The 19,296-nt window shown below is 48.4% G+C and overlaps 13 protein-coding genes and 1 non-coding gene across 14 annotated transcripts; 9 read left to right on the forward strand and 5 right to left on the reverse strand.

Moving 5' to 3' along the window:
* Positions 1-1,648: 1,648 nt before the first annotated feature.
* Positions 1,649-1,960, forward strand: VCUG_02088 (uncharacterized protein; the record flags this gene model as incomplete). Its single annotated transcript, XM_008076911.1, has 1 exon — positions 1,649-1,960. One exon carries the CDS (start codon positions 1,649-1,651, stop codon positions 1,958-1,960), a length of 312 nt encoding a protein of 103 aa, XP_008075102.1.
* A 48-nt stretch (positions 1,961-2,008) lies between these two features.
* VCUG_02089 (uncharacterized protein) lies at positions 2,009-2,413 on the forward strand (the record flags this gene model as incomplete). The annotated part of the gene is made up of 1 exon (XM_008076912.1): positions 2,009-2,413. The coding sequence occupies one exon, from the start codon at positions 2,009-2,011 to the stop codon at positions 2,411-2,413; it is 405 nt and encodes a 134-aa protein (XP_008075103.1).
* Positions 2,414-2,644: 231 nt separating this feature from the next.
* VCUG_02090 (uncharacterized protein) lies at positions 2,645-3,316 on the forward strand (the record flags this gene model as incomplete). Its single annotated transcript, XM_008076913.1, has 1 exon — positions 2,645-3,316. One exon carries the CDS (start codon positions 2,645-2,647, stop codon positions 3,314-3,316), a length of 672 nt encoding a protein of 223 aa, XP_008075104.1.
* A 1,327-nt stretch (positions 3,317-4,643) lies between these two features.
* Positions 4,644-5,108, forward strand: VCUG_02091 (uncharacterized protein; the record flags this gene model as incomplete). The annotated part of the gene is made up of 1 exon (XM_008076914.1): positions 4,644-5,108. The coding sequence occupies one exon, from the start codon at positions 4,644-4,646 to the stop codon at positions 5,106-5,108; it is 465 nt and encodes a 154-aa protein (XP_008075105.1).
* Positions 5,109-5,702: 594 nt separating this feature from the next.
* VCUG_02093 (uncharacterized protein) lies at positions 5,703-6,008 on the forward strand (the record flags this gene model as incomplete). Its single annotated transcript, XM_008076915.1, has 1 exon — positions 5,703-6,008. The coding sequence occupies one exon, from the start codon at positions 5,703-5,705 to the stop codon at positions 6,006-6,008; it is 306 nt and encodes a 101-aa protein (XP_008075106.1).
* A 164-nt stretch (positions 6,009-6,172) lies between these two features.
* VCUG_02094 (uncharacterized protein) lies at positions 6,173-7,505 on the forward strand. The gene has a single exon (XM_008076916.1). It carries the CDS (start codon positions 6,413-6,415, stop codon positions 7,472-7,474), a length of 1,062 nt encoding a protein of 353 aa, XP_008075107.1. The 5' UTR covers positions 6,173-6,412; the 3' UTR covers positions 7,475-7,505.
* A 1,306-nt stretch (positions 7,506-8,811) lies between these two features.
* Positions 8,812-9,876, forward strand: VCUG_02095 (uncharacterized protein; the record flags this gene model as incomplete). The annotated part of the gene is made up of 1 exon (XM_008076917.1): positions 8,812-9,876. One exon carries the CDS (start codon positions 8,812-8,814, stop codon positions 9,874-9,876), a length of 1,065 nt encoding a protein of 354 aa, XP_008075108.1.
* Positions 9,877-11,068: 1,192 nt separating this feature from the next.
* VCUG_02096 (uncharacterized protein) lies at positions 11,069-12,210 on the reverse strand. Its single transcript, XM_008076918.1, has one exon. The coding sequence runs from the start codon at positions 12,021-12,023 to the stop codon at positions 11,106-11,108; it is 918 nt and encodes a 305-aa protein (XP_008075109.1). The 5' UTR covers positions 12,024-12,210; the 3' UTR covers positions 11,069-11,105.
* On the forward strand, positions 12,163-13,117 carry VCUG_02097 (uncharacterized protein). Its single transcript, XM_008076919.1, has one exon. The coding sequence runs from the start codon at positions 12,604-12,606 to the stop codon at positions 13,099-13,101; it is 498 nt and encodes a 165-aa protein (XP_008075110.1). The 5' UTR covers positions 12,163-12,603; the 3' UTR covers positions 13,102-13,117.
* VCUG_02098 (uncharacterized protein) lies at positions 13,105-13,479 on the reverse strand (the record flags this gene model as incomplete). The annotated part of the gene is made up of 1 exon (XM_008076920.1): positions 13,105-13,479. The coding sequence occupies one exon, from the start codon at positions 13,477-13,479 to the stop codon at positions 13,150-13,152; it is 330 nt and encodes a 109-aa protein (XP_008075111.1). The 3' UTR covers positions 13,105-13,149.
* A 596-nt stretch (positions 13,480-14,075) lies between these two features.
* VCUG_02099 (uncharacterized protein) lies at positions 14,076-14,447 on the forward strand (the record flags this gene model as incomplete). The annotated part of the gene is made up of 1 exon (XM_008076921.1): positions 14,076-14,447. The coding sequence occupies one exon, from the start codon at positions 14,076-14,078 to the stop codon at positions 14,445-14,447; it is 372 nt and encodes a 123-aa protein (XP_008075112.1).
* Positions 14,324-14,893, reverse strand: VCUG_02100 (uncharacterized protein; the record flags this gene model as incomplete). Its single annotated transcript, XM_008076922.1, has 1 exon — positions 14,324-14,893. One exon carries the CDS (start codon positions 14,891-14,893, stop codon positions 14,324-14,326), a length of 570 nt encoding a protein of 189 aa, XP_008075113.1.
* A 196-nt stretch (positions 14,894-15,089) lies between these two features.
* On the reverse strand, positions 15,090-18,079 carry VCUG_02101 (uncharacterized protein). The gene has a single exon (XM_008076923.1). It carries the CDS (start codon positions 17,979-17,981, stop codon positions 15,330-15,332), a length of 2,652 nt encoding a protein of 883 aa, XP_008075114.1. The 5' UTR covers positions 17,982-18,079; the 3' UTR covers positions 15,090-15,329.
* A 985-nt stretch (positions 18,080-19,064) lies between these two features.
* On the reverse strand, positions 19,065-19,137 carry VCUG_02819. The gene has a single exon. It is a non-coding gene; the product is annotated as a tRNA-Trp (tRNA).
* Between the last annotated feature and the right edge of the window lie 159 nt (positions 19,138-19,296).

Below are 19,296 nucleotides of genomic sequence, written 5' to 3' on the forward strand. Positions count from 1 at the left end.
ACGGAGAGTAACCACAAGTACAGCACTAATTTACATTTGTACCGGTACAACCCCCTTTCCAGGTGCGCACACGGTTACTCATCGTAATTGCTAAGGAGAAATATAAATTTGGTGGTAGAGCACCATACGGACATGTTGCGGTGCATGGTAGGTATTTTAAGGAATGACCGTGTTATGTGCACGAAGAGTACGCGGTGTAAGCGAGCAGGTAATCAGAGCTAAGCATGTTCTACCATTGAACTGTTTCGTTGTACGAGACCGGAGCAATTGGTTGTGTGGGAGAGAAGAAAACGTAATTTAGTGAAAAAGCAACAAAACTGCTTTGCTATGATTTAGGAAGGAGCCTGCAACAAATACAAAGGTGGTGAGCAACCTTCATGCTTTGCTATGATTTAGGAAGGAGCCTGCAACAAATACAAAGGCGGTGAGCAACCTTCATGTTTTAAGCCAAATTACAGCGGAAAATCGCATCTTGGTTGGTAGAATCGGTGAGACACACCGATCTGCCAATATGAACGCGATCAGTAAATCGTGGTGTGCCGTATGTACGCAACTTATGAAACACACCGATCTGCCAATATGAACGCGATCAGTAAATCATGGTGTTCCGTATGTACGCAACTTATGAAACACACCGATCTGCTCGATTCGTGCTGATCACCGGTTGTAATACGTACTGATGATGTAAGCAGTGCGTAGGACCAGGTGCTGCACACAAAACCATCAGCTGTCCAGGTTGGGTGTATTGCAGGCAAAAACGTGCTAATATTTATGCTGTACCTGGTGTATGTGCTGCTAAAAAGGATGTTTGATCATTGTTAGCGTGAAAAGATAAAATTGCAGCAGCACGTGGCGTTGTCCCTAAAACATTTCAATGGTGAACATCAAAGGTTGTTGTGACCGGTTCTCACGATCTGTAGAAATTATTGCACCATACTTCAGGTAGAAACGAGCTGCCATAAAAAATAAATTACATTTTAGACAGCAGTGTGCCATTGTACAGGCCTATGAGCATATATAACCGTTCTTATCCGGCATATAAGAGCACACTTTATGATCTAAACATACTTTTCGTACGCCACCAAGGAACGTGCAGCACGTGAAACGAGCCTGGGATAAGAAATGATGGTTCCAGAGAATACATAAATTTTATTGCACGGTAATACGAATCTTGTCTTGAGGAGATGATCAAATAAATAGAACAACAGATCTTTCATCGAAAAGTGTCCTACTTGCTGAAAATCGCTTAATATCACTTCACGTGCCCAAAAGGGCAGAATCACGAAGAGTGGCTTAAAACAAAGAATGCACTGCCATAAAATCGCTTTATATCACTTCACGTGCCCAAAAGGGCAGAATCACGAAGAGCGGCTTAAAACAAAGAATGCACTGCCATCTGACAAAATACTTATTTTGTTATTAATTGCTGTTCCTCGTTAAGAACAACAATTCTAAGTTAAAGTGCAATTTGCTAGTTTTAAGAAGGCGTAGAACGCTTTTCGCTAAAAGTACGTTTTTCATCCCCCACACCACAAAAATTTTTGGTCATCTAAAAATTTTATTGGTGATTACTGCGTAAACATACCAAAAGCGTCAATCTAAAACATTTAAGAACACAAGTTATAAAAAGTGAAGCAGACCATTGCCCATGTGCAACTGCTTGATCTGTGGCCTTTCGACGAAGGTGAAATCCAGAAAAAATGAAAATGCCGTAAAAGACGTGTACTGCCCGTACTGCTGCAACACTGTCAACTCTGCCGATATTGTGCACAAGTACTACTTCACATTCTTTTTTATACCGCTATGCCCCGTAAAGACAGCGATGACGTACACGGGCTGTGAGGTGTGCAAGGGCAAATTTAGCGATGGGCGGGTGAGAATATGCCAGAATTGCAGGAATGTCATTTTGAACGATTATAGATACTGTGGACGATGCGGAGACGCGGTTGGTTATCTGTAAAAGCGCAGTTTAGAAGAGCCAAAATAAAGCTGTCCATTCACGGATATCATGGTGGCTGGTATTAACAAGCAGTGTGCTCGTACTGGCACGTCGTTTTTACTAAATCAGGTTTGCGCACTTCTTCATACATCAACATCCAAACAACACACTTTCTGGCCCGCTGGTACTCATCACCCGCCTGTGACTTGTAAAATACCATTTTATCACCTACGTCTTTTCTGGTTGCACATTTTGGTAGGGGCTAAAAAATTAATTTTGCACCGCAAACCGTGCTGTGGATTAGATAACACCAGAATAGGGCCTATTTGCGGGAAGGGTGCACGAAAGTGTAAGACATGGATCAGTTATGGGCAGGTAAATGCTTTTCCAATCCTAACCGTTTATGCATACCAAGAGAGCAACCCATCACTGCCGGTCAATTCATCTACAAAACCATTGCTGAAAATGTGGTAGCCAGGCTTTTCAAGCATACCCAAGTCCCTGCAATAAACTTCATATGCAACAGCATCGGCTAGAAATACCAGTTTTAGTTTTTTAAAGCTTCGGTAAGGCTATACGCTCAATTATTGAAGCGCTAGAACACGCCGAACAACCAGGTGATTGTTCATCTGCACCGTAGCACACCACCTGGTAGGCGTGTGCCCAAACCGATGATTTTTAAACAAACCACGCACAGCCCTCGCCATGTTCACGCCCTCCAACATAAAAAAGTTAATTAACGTCACAACAATCACGCTAAGAAAGAATAGCGTGACCTACGAGGTGCCCATCTATCCCAACACGCTAAAGCCGTACCTGAACAACCTACTACCGCTCTCCTCAGTGGTACACACCCATTGCATATACAAGAGCGTGTCAAAGGGTCTGCTCCACAACAGGGAGGCTCTTAAAGCAATACCGGGCGATAACATGGACCAAAAGATCGAGCACATTTTGCGTAACGGCCACGACAAGGAGGAGAGCACCACCAGAGACCACAACACCGATAAGAAGATAAGGAGCGTGAGCACGTATTTGATGCGAAGGATACGCTACCAGCGCAGAAGAATCAGCTTGGAGGAAGCGATGGACATCGTGAGGAGATACGATGTGTCGAGGGATGTGAAGGTGGTGGCGAACAGCATTGTGAAGGACCTGACAGCAAGAGATGCGGATTATGAACGGGAGAAGTTTAGGGTACGGGTGAGTGCAAAGTTTTGGGAGGAGATCCGACAAGCTTTTGATGTTGAGCAGGCTGGTGATTGGATGAGAATGGATGGCGAGGTGTTAAGAAAAGTTAAAGCGTGGTGTGAGGAGAGGAGTATTGGGTGTGAGATTGGGGATGAGAGCGAGGAAGAGGATGAAATTATCTGCTAGGACAGGTTGGTATGGGAAGGAAGAGGGGGTGTTGAGGAGAGGGGTATAGGGTGTGAGCAAGGGGAGGAAGTACGGAAAAAATTTGGTGAGCAAGGGGAGGAAGTACGAAAAAAATTTGGTGAGCAAGGGGAGGAAGTACGAAAAAAATTTGGTGAGCAAGGGGAGGGGGTGAGGAAGAATCTGCTATTACGGGCAGCAACTCTGAAAGTGCCAGCCGATGCACGGTGCAACGAATTTGTTGTGCATTGCGATACCTGTGGCGTAATCACCGTGCACCGAGCGGATCAAAAGGAAGAAACTTAATTTTGAAGAAGGTCCGCAAAAATGACCAATCGTGATGGCAATGTTTTAGTATTCACGTATAACGATGGACACCTTGGCATTTAAAGGAATAAAACGGGCGAAGTGCGGTTCTACACCCGTTTTGTAGTTCACGAACAGCAGATGAAGTGCAGGAGCAAAACGTGTTCTAATGTTTGGGAGTGATTTGCACGTTAATTTTTTGCTGGCCGGGTTAGCACGTGGTCGTTTTTAATGAGAACGATTGGGCAGAGATGTGTAGCATTCCTCGTAGAACAGAACGTTTACGTACCATTCGTTGGCCGGACTTGGTCCTTTTGGTATTCCCTGCAGTGAAAACACGCTGTTTAACCACCCGTACCTTTCGTAGACCAATTCAAAGTTTGTTGATCAGCGTGCACACCGCACCGCTCCAGCAAACGCACTTTTCCGATCTGCCGGGACACACCATCGGTATTTTAGTACATCATCGTGCCAGGCAATGCGGTCGATTACGGATTGAGCATTTTGTTTTGGAGTAGATGTGGCAATGTGGGGCAGGTGTTTGCGTGCTCTCATGGCAGAAAGGCGCTCTAGCACGCCGTGTCTATGCTCGTTCTGATCAGGCCTATGCATTGCCGTGCTGCTCTTCTTATAACAACCATACCTGCAGGTTCATCACTTCCAATGATTGCTGCTACTTTCTGTTCCCTGTCATTGGTAGAGCAAGCCTACGTATTGCACACACCACGTGCAACTCCTGTTCATCATCCAAATTGAAATCGTTTACCACCCAAGCAATGCAAAAATAAAATAAATACAATTTATCGTGCCCTGTGCCGTGTTCGGTGAGCAGAGAATAAATTTATTTTTTGCAAATATACGATTTTTATTGCAAATAATATTTGTTCTGTTTGAAGAGGCGCTTTACCCGGTGTTGAGGTGAGGGACTCATAATTTTGAGAACACGCGATGTTCTGCTCGCCAGTAAAGCGCTCCTCATCAACCGCTCGTCCTAAAAATATTTTTTTGCTCACCCCTCAGGAAAATGGCGCTCAACTACAACGACTCACCACAAACAATTCAGCACATGATACGCATGTGCAACACGAACATCGACGGCCGCAGGCAGATTTTGAAGGCCCTCACCACCATAAAAGGCATAGGCATGCGCTTCGCACGCACGCTCCTAACACGCACTCAGATACGCAACTGCCGTGCTGGTGAGCTCACTGCCGAGGAGCAGCAGCGCCTGGTCGACGCAATACAGGATCCTAAGTCGGTGGGCATACCTATCTGGATGTACAACTACAGGAAGGAGTACACCACAGGTGAGGACAAGCACCTGGTGGGCAACCAGATTGATGCTGCGTTTAGGTTCAGCCTGGAAAGGGGGAAGAAGATAAAGGCGGTGAGGGAGTGCAGGCTTGCAAGGGGAATGAAAGTGAGGGGACAGAGGACCAAAAGCAACGGCAGACACGGCCGTATTGTTGGTGTGAGCAGGAAAAAATAAAGTTATTTGGCGTTGAAGCTGAGTGTGGATAATGCACTCTCCTCGTGTTTTCAGTGGTGCTAATTGCCAAGGAGCGCGTTGTAAGGGTTAAGGGGCTTCCTTGTGTGCATGCTGTTCGTGGCACGTTCTCCAAAATTGCGTGTCTTTGTTCTGAAGGCATGGTCTGCTCGGCAGGGGAGCGGTCATTTTCTGAAGGCATGGTCTGCTCGGCAGGGGAGCAGTCATTTTTTTGAGCACCCCCCGGTCCGCTTACAACGCAGCCTTTCAGTTATTCCGTGCACAACAGCACATTTCGTTGAAAATTCATTTAAATCGTACGGCCACATCAAAACACGCTTTTCTATTGTTCTGTGCTAAAAATGATTTATCCTCTTGTACCTCTGCTTTGCCCACCAATCACGTGTTGTTTTAGAAGTGTTTTTACAGCAAATGCTATTTTTTAACGATCTGTGCTTTTCAGGTTCATTCGAAAGTACGTTGCGGTGACCGTCTGCTAAACTGGTTTGGTTGCTGCAGGGGAACCGTAGCGGTGCCCTGATTTTTATTTAACCGCATACCGCACGCTGATTGACCAGAGATACACCGGTACGACCAATGAAGAAGCCTTGTTTGATGTTTTTATCGCCGCTTGCCTTTGTTAGCTCCTTGAACGCACCGTTATCCTTTACAGGCACCTTCTCCGCATCGCAAACACAAATGAGTGATGCGGTGGTCCTGAACGATAAATCGATGGTGTACGCTTGGAATGGCGCTTTGGTGCGTTTAGCTCAACGCATCGTTACGAGCCGTGCTCATGCGGATGAGGTGCGTGCAAGCGGTAAATATTTTAAGAACCTGTTTGATCATGGCTTCGCACAAAACGGTGATGAAGAGACGTGTTTGGGCACAAGGTTGTGCTGAGGGCGGAGACGGGCCTGGAGACGTATCAAGCGCAAACGCACACCCCTCTCCACTCGAAGTACTCCCTTCCCTGACCCAAGCTCATCGCAAGGAACAAAAACCGTTCATGATCAGTGCACCGAACAATTATCAAATTTTACAACGAATTCAGCCGTGCCACCGCAGCAAACCGTTCGTGCTAGGATGCGTACCTCACCGTCAGCATCGCATCAAACCGCCCTGACAGCTAAATTGAGAGCGATTCTCAGGTACAAACATGTTTTATTGGTCAGAAGGTCCTTGCGATACGCTCGCGCACAACGAGATAGGCTGTTACTATCGCGCAGCGCATTGTACACGTGAAACATCTTTATCGTGTGCTTTCATCCCAACTTGTCATATTTATCACGAATGTGTGTTACACCATGTCCTTAAAAGGCGAGTGCTTTTCATCCGCAATGTTTGTTCCTCTCATACTGCTGACCGGGCCAGTGCTCATCCGCGCACAGCCCTACAAAATAAAGAATCCCGCAACCGACATGTACATGGGGCTGGAGGGCAAGTATCCCACATGGCTGCCGCTCGAGAAGTCGAACACGTTTTCTGAAAAACCCAGCAAGACAGATGGACGAGTTATAATAGAGGTTAAAGAGCTGTCTGGCAAGGTATGGGACATCGAGGGCAGCGTAGCGAACCTCATATTCTATCCCGAGCATGGCAATCACAACCAAAGATTTTTGGTTGAACAGGCGGACGATGGCATTGTAAGGTTCTTGAACGGTGATAAGTGCATCACATTCGTAGAAAGTGACAACAGATTTGAGAAGCTGCCCTGTCAGGAAGGATCGGAGAACCAGGAGTTTTACATGGCTGACGAGAATGGTGTGGCAATTGGTGTTCCTCCCGCCGATGAGGAGGACGGTGCTGACCAGTCAAAATCGCTGGAGATGGCGCTTAGGGCGTACTTGAAGGCTGGTGGTGAGGCTGGAGGTTCTAGTGCATTGGCGGCGGCTACGGGAGCGTTCTGGGGAATGGGCGGTGCCATGGGAGTCATGGGAGTGAATGCAGATGATGCGTTTCTCATGGCAATCAGGAAGTATTTGCAGTCGGTGGGAGTGACCAACGCATCACAGATGAATGCATCCAAGGGATTGGCAGAAATGGCACGTGTACATCCCGTCGCCACGGAGTACTACGCAATGCAGTCGCCCGTCAATCCAACCGCTTCTTCATCGATGAGCACAACTTCGTACTCTGGTGGTCTGTCACCTGGCATGGGAATGGTTAACAAGCACATGACTAGCGGCCCGCTATCTTTTTCCTTCAGTTCGTACGAACGCCCCCACTCGTCAACGGAAATGAACCTTTATCACAAGCCATTACTCCTGAATCTCTACGCTATGATGGGAATGGGGCGCGGTTCTCGTCCTTCCAGGCAATCCTCTAAATCAAGCATCTTTTCATCCGGTCGCTCATGGCGGTTCTAAAACCGTAGCACAATAAAAGAGTTAAGTACCAGATCACTTCCTTTCTTCCATAGGTTACACCTACCGCTCACTATTACTGTATCGTAGACCTGACCTACGATTTTGATAAGTCCTGATCACCCGTTTTTGTGCATCCTTCGCGTTTTAACGTGGTTTTCACTCCATGCCAACATTTTCTACATTCGGTTCAGAACCTAGGGCTCTTCCTTGCCGTGGCACACTTCATCGCGTCTCCAAAACTATTCGTGTGCATGTTTAGCACGGTACTCGTAGCGATGGCAGCACGCCCCCAGTCTTGCTGCACCAAAACTATTGCGGTCATCACTTGATGTATCGCTGGGCAGGATGCACCGCTGTAGCGCGCACTTACCGATTCTTCAGAATTGAAAGGCCGGGAAACAGAGCAAGCGGTATTTTCGCGCTATGCCCATCACTGCCAAAATATTACCAAACTTTGTTTGAGTGACCTCAGATGCGGGATAGTAGATAATGACGGGTATAGAACGATCAGAACAACCGGTATCAGCGCACGGATACATCATTGTTAGGGGACAACAACCTTTGTTGCTGATAAGGGACCATGAAAACGGAAGGATACCCTGTGCACCAAAAGAACTGCAAAACGCAGTGCTCTTGCCCGTTACGTTCAGTGCTGGTGATCAAAAATGCTTTTCAGGTGCACAAACGAATCGAAGGGACAGCCCCTCGCGTTGGCAAGAACAATTTGTAAAATGCGCATCGCCTGTTGCGAATGGCACCCGCAACTTTCGTTGTCTATTTTCGGTTTGTGCACCGTTCCTTCACCAAATTATTTCTTTGTTCTCGCACAGGGCACTACATGCAACCGTACAGCAGCACAAATTCATTGGCTTACTCCTCAACACGGGCGCATAGAAGAATTTTTGGTGAGCTACCGCTACCGTGGGAAGGATTGTTGGTGCTTTGCAATACAGATCTAAGTCATTGTGAGGCAGCGTTTCGCCATCAAATTATGACCTTCTAAACACCAACAGCAAATAAACCACCTGTCCAGAACGTTTATCATTGTGAGTGTTCGCTACGATGTTTCTAACGTATCTACGATGCTGCACGTATTATATCGTGGAGAGGAAATGAAAATGGAAACGGAAATGGGAATGAAAATGAAAATGAACGTCAAAAACCGCTCATCAAAGATGCCCAGAGAAAGCACTTCATTCGTACTCCTACATCGGTGTACACCAAAATGACACAGATACATAAAACCATTCCAATAAATTATCATTGTTCGGTCTTTCACGGTTATCAGGCATGCGTGTCACACAACATGCTTATAAACAAGCGGTACACGCACCTCCATGGTGACGGCTCCGCTGCTTTTCCTTAACATTCTGCTCGTCGCGCTAAAGCTGTTCAAAATAAAGCACCTGACCAGTGACCTGTACATAGGACTGGGCGGGCGGTATCCCAAATGGTCGACGCTTGCCAGGTCCAACTCATTCGTTGAGAAGCGCAGCGCTGAGACGGGAAAGGTCACAATAATGGTGGCTGACCTGGTGAACAGAGTGTGGGACATGGATGGCGGCAAGAAGAACCTTGTATTCCTTCCTGAGCGCAAGAAAAAGAGCCAACTATTCGTGATAGAACGTTCAGAACACGGATGGATCAGAATTACGAACAGGGGGAGGTGCATCACGTACGATAAGTCGGACAGGCGATTTGAAAGAAAGGAATGTAGGGATGAGCACCTAGCACAGGTATTTCTTATGGCAGACGAGGACGGAAAGGTTATGTCGGATAGGGATATCAATGAGATGGAGATTAGGATGGAGATAGACCCTACCATTTCGTTCGGCTCGTCTGGGAATAAAACGATGAGTCGTGAGATCGATGGCAGAGCCGATTGGTCGCGTGTGCTTGAATCGCATGTGATGGCTGGCGGTGAACTTGGAGGGCCTGATGCATTGGAAGCAGCGGCAGAAACGTATTTTGGGCGAAGCGGTCTGGCAGATACGGTAGGATTGAACGCGATGACCGATGCAGCTCGAATGGACGGCATCACAACGATGGAAATGCTAGCACGCGTTCATCCAGCAGCCAAGAGGCATTGGAAAGCCACGAACAATGGCGTTCATCAAGCAGCCAAGAGGCACTGGAAAGCCACGAACAATGCAGCACAGCCCATCGCTGCCGGACAAATGCCCGTCAACACTCCGCCTCCTGGCATGGGAACGAGCGGTGCATCAGCACGTAATATCGATTCGTTTGCCAGTCCGTACGCTGCTCTTACGCGCCGGCTGAGTAAGCGGTCTGATACAACTCCTGTGTCAGAAAGACTCAAGCTCTTGATGCTTTACCTGGGCACAGGACCAAATTACGGCACCAATGTGCCACCACAGCACGCCTATCCACGTCACTCATAGCATGCCTAAAGCAAGTTCACTAGTCCATGATGCGTATCGTGCCAATCCTCCCAGTCATTTATCGCAAACGTTAAAGCACGGTAGCGCGTAAAAATGAGCAGCAGGCAATGACCGTATTCGATGGTAAAACGGTGCACAATGTGGTACATCCAGCACTGGCAGGTGTTAATAAATGGCAGTTTTATTCATCACTTTCATTCCAGCAGGCACCGATATGAGCAATACGCCCTGCCACCGTATTTGTTACGGTTAAATATGCTTAATTCTTCTTTTCTGCAGGGATACGCCAAAACCACCCCATGCTAGATCAAACGCCCTCCTTGAACAGCATTCTGCAATTTATTTTTAGCTCTGGTACGAAAGAACCTTCTCTAACCTCCTTTCATAAAAATGTTGATATTGCCGTACCGATCTATCGCTGACACGGGCAAAACTCTTCAAAGCATCACCGGTCAGATTTTTATTTGATCACACGTGTACCTGCCTGGTACCACAGAGCACCCTCCCAACTCCTTCATGAGCATGTTTTCACCACGCAAAGAGATGTTTTATCCGGTACTGAAGAAGAGTAGGCAATTCTACGGTTTACTGCCGCGCTATATTTTTGCTGTTCGTGACCCCTTGCTGCAGTCCCATGCTCAACACAAAGATACAGCGAAAAATCAAACGACTAGAAAACACGATAAGATGCACGAACACCATTTTACTGGAGATAAACGGCAACCTGCGCACCGTTATACGGGAGAATGAAAAGATTATCGTGCTGGCGAACGTGTATAGGAGATGGAAGGAAAAGGTGAGCGCGATAAATAAGAAATAGCGGGGATGCCGGTATGTAATACGTTCATTGTGCTTTGTTGGTGTGTAGTACGTTGTTGAGGATGGCTCTCAGTAAAGGAGCGTTTAGTTACGTTTTGGCTGTTTTATACGGCACAGCGGTGTTTTCAAGCGATAGAATGCTTTTTTGTGATTTTGAGGTGAACAGAACCCTTGGCGAGGTGATCGTACCAGGCGGGAGGGCTCGTGAAGAGAGACAAAAACATGGACGTGGCAGGCCCTTCCTTACGTGCAGCAAAAGTACAGGCAAGGGCTCGTGAAGAGAGACAAAAACATGGACGTGGCAGGCTCTTCCTTACGTGCAAGGCAAGGGCTGAACAAATCAAAATGCTAAAAAAACGATATAAAACGTAAATTTATCTATGAGTGCTGCTTAACTTAGAGCACACGTCCTAGCTGGGCAGACGAGCCTTGCTCAGAATATCCTTGGGCAGGATGTCCTCCTTGTACTGCATGAGCTCCTTGTACGTGTTCTTGATCGTTACATCCGTGACATTCGTCACGTACTGTATGTCCTTCTGCACACCCTTCAGATTCGGGAAGATGTACGTGATCAGGTAGATGACGGCCGCGGCAACCGAGTCAGGGCTCTTGCCCGCCATGCACCCCTTCTCAATCACGTTCTTGGAGATTTGCACTGCGATCTTCTGCACATCGATGCCGAGATTGAGGTCACTGCAGAAGCGCGCAACGATGTCATCGGTCGTTACGCACTGCAGCTTCTCGATGTGCGGGAAGATGAGCTTGAACGACCGTCCAATCTCCTTCTTAGGCACTGCGGTGAGCACGCTCACCTCCTTGAAGGTACGCGGCGACTGTTCCTGCCTGCATGCAATGTAAATGCACGCGGCCACCACGCCCTCCAAGTTCTTGCCCTTCAGAATTTTCTTCTCGTCCACCCGCTTGAAGATAAGCTTGGCCCGGTCGCTTATCGTCTTGCTGATGTTTGACCGATCGCAGTACGCCGATATGAGATTGAAGCCGTTGATGAGCTGCCGCTCAGGCCCACGCATCGTGCTCTTCATCTGCGTTCTGTTGAGCGTGTAGCTGTGCAGATTGCCGATGTTGGCGATCATCGTGTCGAGCGGCTCGCTCTCCAGCAGGGGATTGTTCGGGCAGCCCACGCGTGACGGGTCGTTCGCGCTGTCATCGAACGTGCGCCACTCCGTTTTCTCGTCGATCAGAGTGTTTTCTATAATACAGCCGCAGTTTGTGCACAGCACAGCGCCCGTCTTCGTGTCATCTGTGATGTACTGGTCGGACTGGCAGTCACGACAGAACGGAAGGTTCTTTTTCAATCGGTGCGACATTTTCGTTTTGTTTGGTGGGGGTGATCAAAAATGAATGGTTTTATGGTTGGTGACCGGATGAAACGCGTTTATCCTGGGTGATGGATTTTATTGGAAGGGGTGCGCGATGTGTTTTATGTGTGGGGCTGTGCCTGTAGTTTTATGAACTTGGTGGATGGCACGCGTTTTATGTGTGGGGCTGTGCCTGTAGTTTTATGAACTTGGTGGATGGCACGCCGCGGTTTACTACGGGTGCTTTACACCGCACTCCTTGATTGGGCGTGGCCCACCGTTCAACCCGCACGGTTCGTCGCGCTGCGTGTTCACCTGAACGACTCGCCAGTCGTGCACAGAATGGCCCTTGCCCGTTTCTTTACACGCTTCGTGACACGTCAGCACTGATGCACCAGTAGCAATGAAACTTTGTTTCACCGCTCAATGGAACGCTTGTGCATACCTCTCAGCTTCTATCAGGTACAACCGGGCCTTTCGCCCTGCGGCTAGTCGCGCGTTTCGTCTCAAGGGGCGACAAAAACTGCCGTACCAAATTTCAGGACCGCTCACGACCCCATAAAATTTTTTAATTGGCACAGCCCCTGCAATGGCAAAAGGACCCTCAATAAAAAGAATGGCAGCAAATATTCTATCGTGTGGCAGGAACAAGGTGTGGCTCGATCCTAACGAGACATCCAAGTTGAAGGCGGCGGCATCGCGTCCAGACGTGCGCAAGCTGATCGAGGACGGTTTTATCGTGAAGAAAAGGCCGGTGGTGCACTCCCGGTACCACGCAAATTTGCTGCGTGAGCAGAAGGCCAAGGGACGGCATTGCGGTCCTGGTAAGGTGAAGGGCAGCAAAAACGCGAGGATGCCCTTCAAAGAGCGGTGGATGAAGCGTGTGCGATCGTTGCGTGCGGAGCTTAAATCGATGCGTGCCAACGGAACGATCAGTGTGAGCGAGTACAGGGTGATGTACGGACAGGTGAAGGGCAACATGTTTAGGAGCGTGAAGGTTATGATGGAGAGCGTGAGCAAGAAGAGGGAGGACGAGAAGAGAAGAACGGAGCTTGCCGAGCAGGCAGAGGCACTGTCGATGAAATAAAGCGCGTTTTATTGCATGTCTACGTGCTGATGAGCACGTTTGCACGATTTATCGTGGTGTAGCCCGCTTTGCGGTTGGTGGGCGCACTGTGACAGCGGGTGCTAAGGCACGCTTTACTTCCAGGCTGCTCCATCGCTGTAAACCGTTTGTGAGGTGCACCCACCGTTTCAATTTTGGTCTTTCGCCTGCAATTTGATTAAACAAGCCGTATTTAACGTATTTTACCGGTAAAGGAACGTTTTGTGGAGGAAAGCGGTCATCGTTTGGGTCGTGAACTACGGGTGAAAACGCCTTCGGCACCAAACCAAAATATGCGCTGCGCAACACCCCCTTCATGCCAACTGCTGGAAGCATCGTCTTTCCAGGATTGTAGCGCATGCATCAGATTGATAATTCCTGCTGGGATGGATGTGCTGCTCAAATAGGCATGAGAGGGCGGCAATTTTATTAATTTGACTGTGAGGTTTTGTGCCGTGGCAGAGGGAACAGGTAATTGCTCAGTGGTCACTGCACAGCTACGATAATTGGTGGTTATGCCGCGATCTGCACAATTCTCGTATTTTGCGTTGCACCAAGCGCGGCAGGTTGTTCACGTCAACCCCCGTTTGTACGCTTTAGGGCATCGCTAATTAAAGCATATTTACCGTCATGGCGGTGCAGCGGCGAAACGGGCAAATGCGGTGATCAGCACTGTTCTATGTTCATCACCGCCTTGTACCTGCCACGCAAACGTGGACGAAGAAGAACTGTGCTTTGCTTGTGATGTACATCGGTGCATTAAATCGAGTTCTTGCACGCGATACCGCTATCTCATACAACCCATGCTTTCGTTGCCGGTCATTAATCGTGGTCTAAAAATAGCAAAACTGGTGCACACCCGGATTACACCACGAATGCTGTGCACCTCTAAATTTCTCTTTTTACCTGCGCCTACGCCGTCCGTTCATATAACCACCAATCAACCACACCCCCAAATGAACCACTTTCTTTTCACCCACCTAACCACTCTGATCCGCACACTGCCAAACCAACACATCCCCACCCTACTCTCCCTGCTCCGTTCTCAGAGACTCACTTCCGCCCAGAAATCGGCGCTAAACGCCTCAATTCTCAAACAATGCGTGCATCTACGACTTGCACGAAAGAAAAGGGTGAAGGATGCGCTGCTCATACTTAATACGAACAAAGACGTGTTTTTGAAGGTTTGTGTGCTTGTTAAGATCTATTTTATGGTTAGGGATAGGCGGTTCTTGGTGTGTGCGGGGGTGCTGGGCAGGAAGTATGGGATGCGGAGAGTTGTGAGGATTATAAAGAAAATATGGATTAATGAAAGGAACGGGAATTGAATGGGAGTGAGAAGAGGATTTGAACGGGAATGGAGATGGAGATGAATGGGAATGGAGATGGAGATGAATAGAAATGGAGATGAAAATGAACGGGAATGGAGATGGAGATGAATGGGAGTGAGAAGAGGATTTGAACGGGAATGGAGATGGAGATGAATGGGAATAGAGATGGAGATGAATGGGAATAGAGATGGAGATGAATAGAAATGGAGATGAATAGAAATGGAGATGAAGATGAATGGGAATGGAGATGAATAGAAATGGAGATGAAGATGAACGGGAATGGAGATGAAAATGAACGGGAATGGAGATGGAGATGAATGAATGGTCCATAAAACGATCGTCTTTAAACGTACTGATAAGATTGAATCAACGGATGAGTGATGTGCGTGGGTTGAGCAGCAGAAACGATGAGTTGTAAAGCAGTGGATCAAAGATGCAGTCATAGCAGTGCACACCGTGTGAGAAGAAAGAAATTAAAAAGTACGGCTGTGCACTTTGAAACGTGAACAAACGCAGCGGGTGGCCGTGACCCGGTCGAAGAGCACGCTCAGATGCACCCTTCGCAGTGCATGGTGATAGAAAACGAATTGAGCGCATGAACAGCACTGAGGTGTGCGTGGAGTGGCCATCACCGATCATGGATCTTAATAAAGAATTTATTTTAGGAGAGTGTTCTAAGTTTTAGCACGGGGATGAAAGTCTTGGAGAGAGAACGTGAGCTGTGCCGGCATCGATTGGCCGTTGTGATCGCTAAAATGTTTTACACGCTGGGAGTGCTATCCGTTCTACACCGGTACGGCCATCCCAACGCGTTCAATTACCGTGTTCTGGCCCTCGCTCCACCCGCACCATTCCCGCCAGTGCAGGTGCCAACACGCCTCACTCCACCCGCTCGTAGAACAGCACGTAAGCATTGCCCTTGCTAACATCCTTAACATCGCTCACCACGCTGTCATTCGCACACATCATCCTATCCCCATAGAAATACGCCATGTAATGCCCGCTGCCAATGCCGATCTCGACATGGTTGCACGTGCTCCTCAGCCTGTACCTGACCGCGTTGATGATCAAAATCGATTGAAAGTCAACGAATGTTTTGATCTTGCGCTGGTAATCGCCGTTGAAGTTGAAGCGCTTGAGCTGTATGATCAGGTACTTGGGCAGGAACACGATCTCGTACTTCTTGCTGTGCACCGTGATGCGGTCGCAGTGCGTGCATACCAGCCTGTTATCCAGGCCCAGGTACTCCTTGGACAGGAACAGGTCGATGCAGTCCTCCAGTTTTATCGTGCCCCTCTTCTCGTTGTATATCTTGTGTCTGAGGTTGTAGTTCTTGCCTATGAGCTTGATCAGCCTCTTCTCTTTTATGTGGGCGCTTGCCAGGGGAAACATCGTACTTTCTATTTTCAGTTTGTTCATCGGCGAGAAGTTAATCGTGAAGTACTCGTAGATCTTTTTGAACCTGTCGCCGATCTGCCGAGCAGCAGATCCGTGGTTTGCAGCCGGGTTGGCAGCTGAACCGGCACCGCTTGGATCAGCGCCATTGTGACCGGCACTGTTCAAATCACATGCGCTGCCACCGATCACGTTGTTGTTCTCGTCCCGCTCCTCATCTTTGTGCTCCCCACCACTAACGCCCCTCTCACTCGTACATTCCCTGCATGCACCGTTCCTACACGTACCGTCACCACCATAGCAGTTCTCCTCATCCACATAGCACATGATCTCGCCAAACAACCCCTCAATCATTCCGTTGTCACATTTTCGCACCTCAACAAGGAACGGAACATCAATCTCACACGTGTAGAACACGAACGAACACACGCTCAGCCTTATCCACACGTACTCCTTGGCCGGATCGTACTCAAACACGAAGATTTCCTTGTGGTGCGACACCAGATCGCTGTCTCTCAGCACCGCGAACGCCTTTGCATTGGCTACAGCGACCAGATTGGCCGTCTTGTACTTCTGGGCGGTTCTGGTGAGCAGGTCCTTCACGGTCAGCGAGCTTTCCACGAATATTTTGATCGACTTTACGAATGTTCTGCCGTTGTTCGGCACGTTCTTGTACGACGTGCCATCTCTACGGTGTGTACCGCCACGAACAGGCTCATCATCATGCGCTTCCTCTCTGCCCGTCCTTCTCCTCACACATAACTTACCGCCCATCAGCTCTCTCCTCTCCTTGAACGTGAGGATAACGGACGGGTGGCAGCTCATCTCGTTGGGAATGGGCAGCTCAAGAGAGAGAAAGGCTTCGCCCTTCTCCTTCATATTTCTGCACGTCTGACACGTAAGTGAGGAGGAGAGCCACGAGAAGAACAGTGCTGTGAAAATGTTGTCATTCTTTTTCCTGAACAGGTTAAACTCATTCGCATGCATGCGCATGCTTTCAACACCGCACTCAACCGTGCTGTTCACACGCTCTGCACCCTCATCGCCCTTCATTTCCTCGCACATCCGCTCGATCACACAGATCAAAAACTCCGATGCGTCCTGCTCCTTGCACCCGTAGAACCGTTTCGTGCACTCCACGACGCACTTCCTAAACTCGGCAGGCACTATCACCCTGCTATCACCCGCATACTCGGTCAGCAGATCCTTGTACGCATTGGTAAGCCGTCCCGTGAACGTGTTTGTGCGTATGAACGTGGTGAGCAGTGGCAGATCTACCATGCACTGCAGGGCGCTGTTCATGTAGCATGTATTGCCAAGGTTGGCAAACCCTTTCTTAGTTGGCGGTGCTTGCGCACCTTTTTGGCGTATTTTTACTTTCAAAACGTCGTTTTGGTGGGGCACAGAAATTAAAAAATTTTTTACGGACGTATCGGAAACGGCAGTGCTACCGGCACTGCGGGTGCTATCGCGTGCGATATCAGCAGCAGGACATGCACCAGCACGCATTTCATGTGTAGTAGCACAAAATTTGTTCGCTTTTTGATCAAAAGCACAGGCATACACCTCAGATGCATCGTTAGTTTCGTTCTTCTTGCCATTTTCTTCCTCGCTTTCATTCGCACCACGTGATACTCTTCCAGTCCTTTGTAGCTCATCCCCGTGCATGCATGTGCTCTTTGCCACGCCCTGATCCGTGCAACCAACACTTATCCAATCCTTGTCCGTATCATCATCCGTGCTGCATTTCGTTTGAACATTTTTATCAACACATCCATTTCCATGGGCGATACGATCGTGCACATCCCCATCGCGCACATCCCCACCCACAATCTCCTCCACATTTCCATCCCTACACACCCGCACATCCCCACCCACAATCTCCTCCACATTTCCATCCCTACACACCCGTACATCCCCACCCACAATCTCCTCCACATTTCCATCCCTACCCACCCGCACATCCCCAATCACAATCTCATACTCCCTCAATAGCACCTTAACATCCATCCCGTCATCAAAAAACAGCGTCCTCACAACATTAAAAATGTTCTCTTCAGCCGATACACTCACTTTCTTATCCACCGTGTGAGTGTTTGTCTGCAAATGAAAATGGCAGTTTATCTTCTCGTTCATTGTTGTTTGTGTTGTTGAACGGTTTTTATTTTTTTGTTGTTTTGTTGTTTTGGATGGTGGTGTTCTGATGATGTGCTCGGTGAGGGACTGCGATGGGTGGTGGTGTTCTGATGATGCGCTCGGTGAGGGACTGCGATGGGTGGTGGTGTTCTGATGATGCGCTCGGTGAGGGACTGCGATGGGTGGTGGTGTTCTGATGATGCGCTCGGTGAGGGACTGCGATGGGTGGTGGTGTTCTGATGATGTGCTCGGTGAGGGACTGCGATGGGTGGTGATAATTCCATGGACTGGGAGACCCTTTCCGTGCACGAGCGAACGCGATTGATTTGACGTGCTCTGCCTTGGTGGGCTGGGGGCAATTGCATGATCGGGCGGTTCGGCACCATATCACTTGCTTTTAGCGTTGCACGTACGGTTTGAGGAATAAATACGCGGTACAGCAAATATTAGCGTAGCTGCCATCCTCTGCGCAGCGATAACTCAGTTTAAACGCGGTTCGTTCGAGGGCTGTGCTGGTGCCTGTTTTGTAAACGTGTTCATTCACCTTTGTTGTTTCGTGTGGCGTGTTACCAAACAATCGCTCAATTCCCTTTGCCGGAGTTTTTCGCATTCTGGACTGCATGCCGGTCCTAACAGGATGGCTCGTACAACGAAGAGTGTGGTGCAGCCACACGGATCAACTACGGCTGCATGGCATGACAGTAAAGCGATACCATCACGTTCCTGTGACGTATTGGGTGTGTGGTAAATTACCGCTGTATAATCAGTGCTACCTCACGTTATCGCAGCGTATCGACGTAGTATAAACATGATTGTTTCAGGTTACGTGTAGAAACGTGATGCACGGAGCGTTGTAATGGGCTGAACAGAACTTTAAATGCGAAATGTATGATTGCTTGAGGTGAGCTGGTAGACTTACAAACAAATTTCTATCAATGAGTCCGCCAGTAAGCACAGCAGACCTGAAGGGCATGTGAAAAAGCTGTGGATTGTGCATAGCGTATAAAACAATCGGAGGATAAGCTTGATATGGCCATGCAGGCATATGGAACTGTGGACTGTGTCATTTTCGCAAAATGACCGTGACTGGGGCAGGACTCGAACCCACAACCATTCGATCTGGAGTCGAAAGCGCTACCAATTGCGCCACCCAGTCTGGCAGCGCACGGGGATGCTGTTATAATTCATGATCATTTTTGGCTGTTTCTTTGCTGGAAGACATCTTTTCCCATTTTTTGGCGACTCTTTCATTTCCATTCAATGCTCAGTACGGTTCTGATAGACACATTTTACTAATTCGCTGTGGCTAGCCGTA

This window comes from Vavraia culicis, assembly GCF_000192795.1.
Source record: "Vavraia culicis subsp. floridensis unplaced genomic scaffold supercont1.43, whole genome shotgun sequence".
Taxonomy (NCBI): Eukaryota; Fungi; Microsporidia; family Pleistophoridae; genus Vavraia; species Vavraia culicis.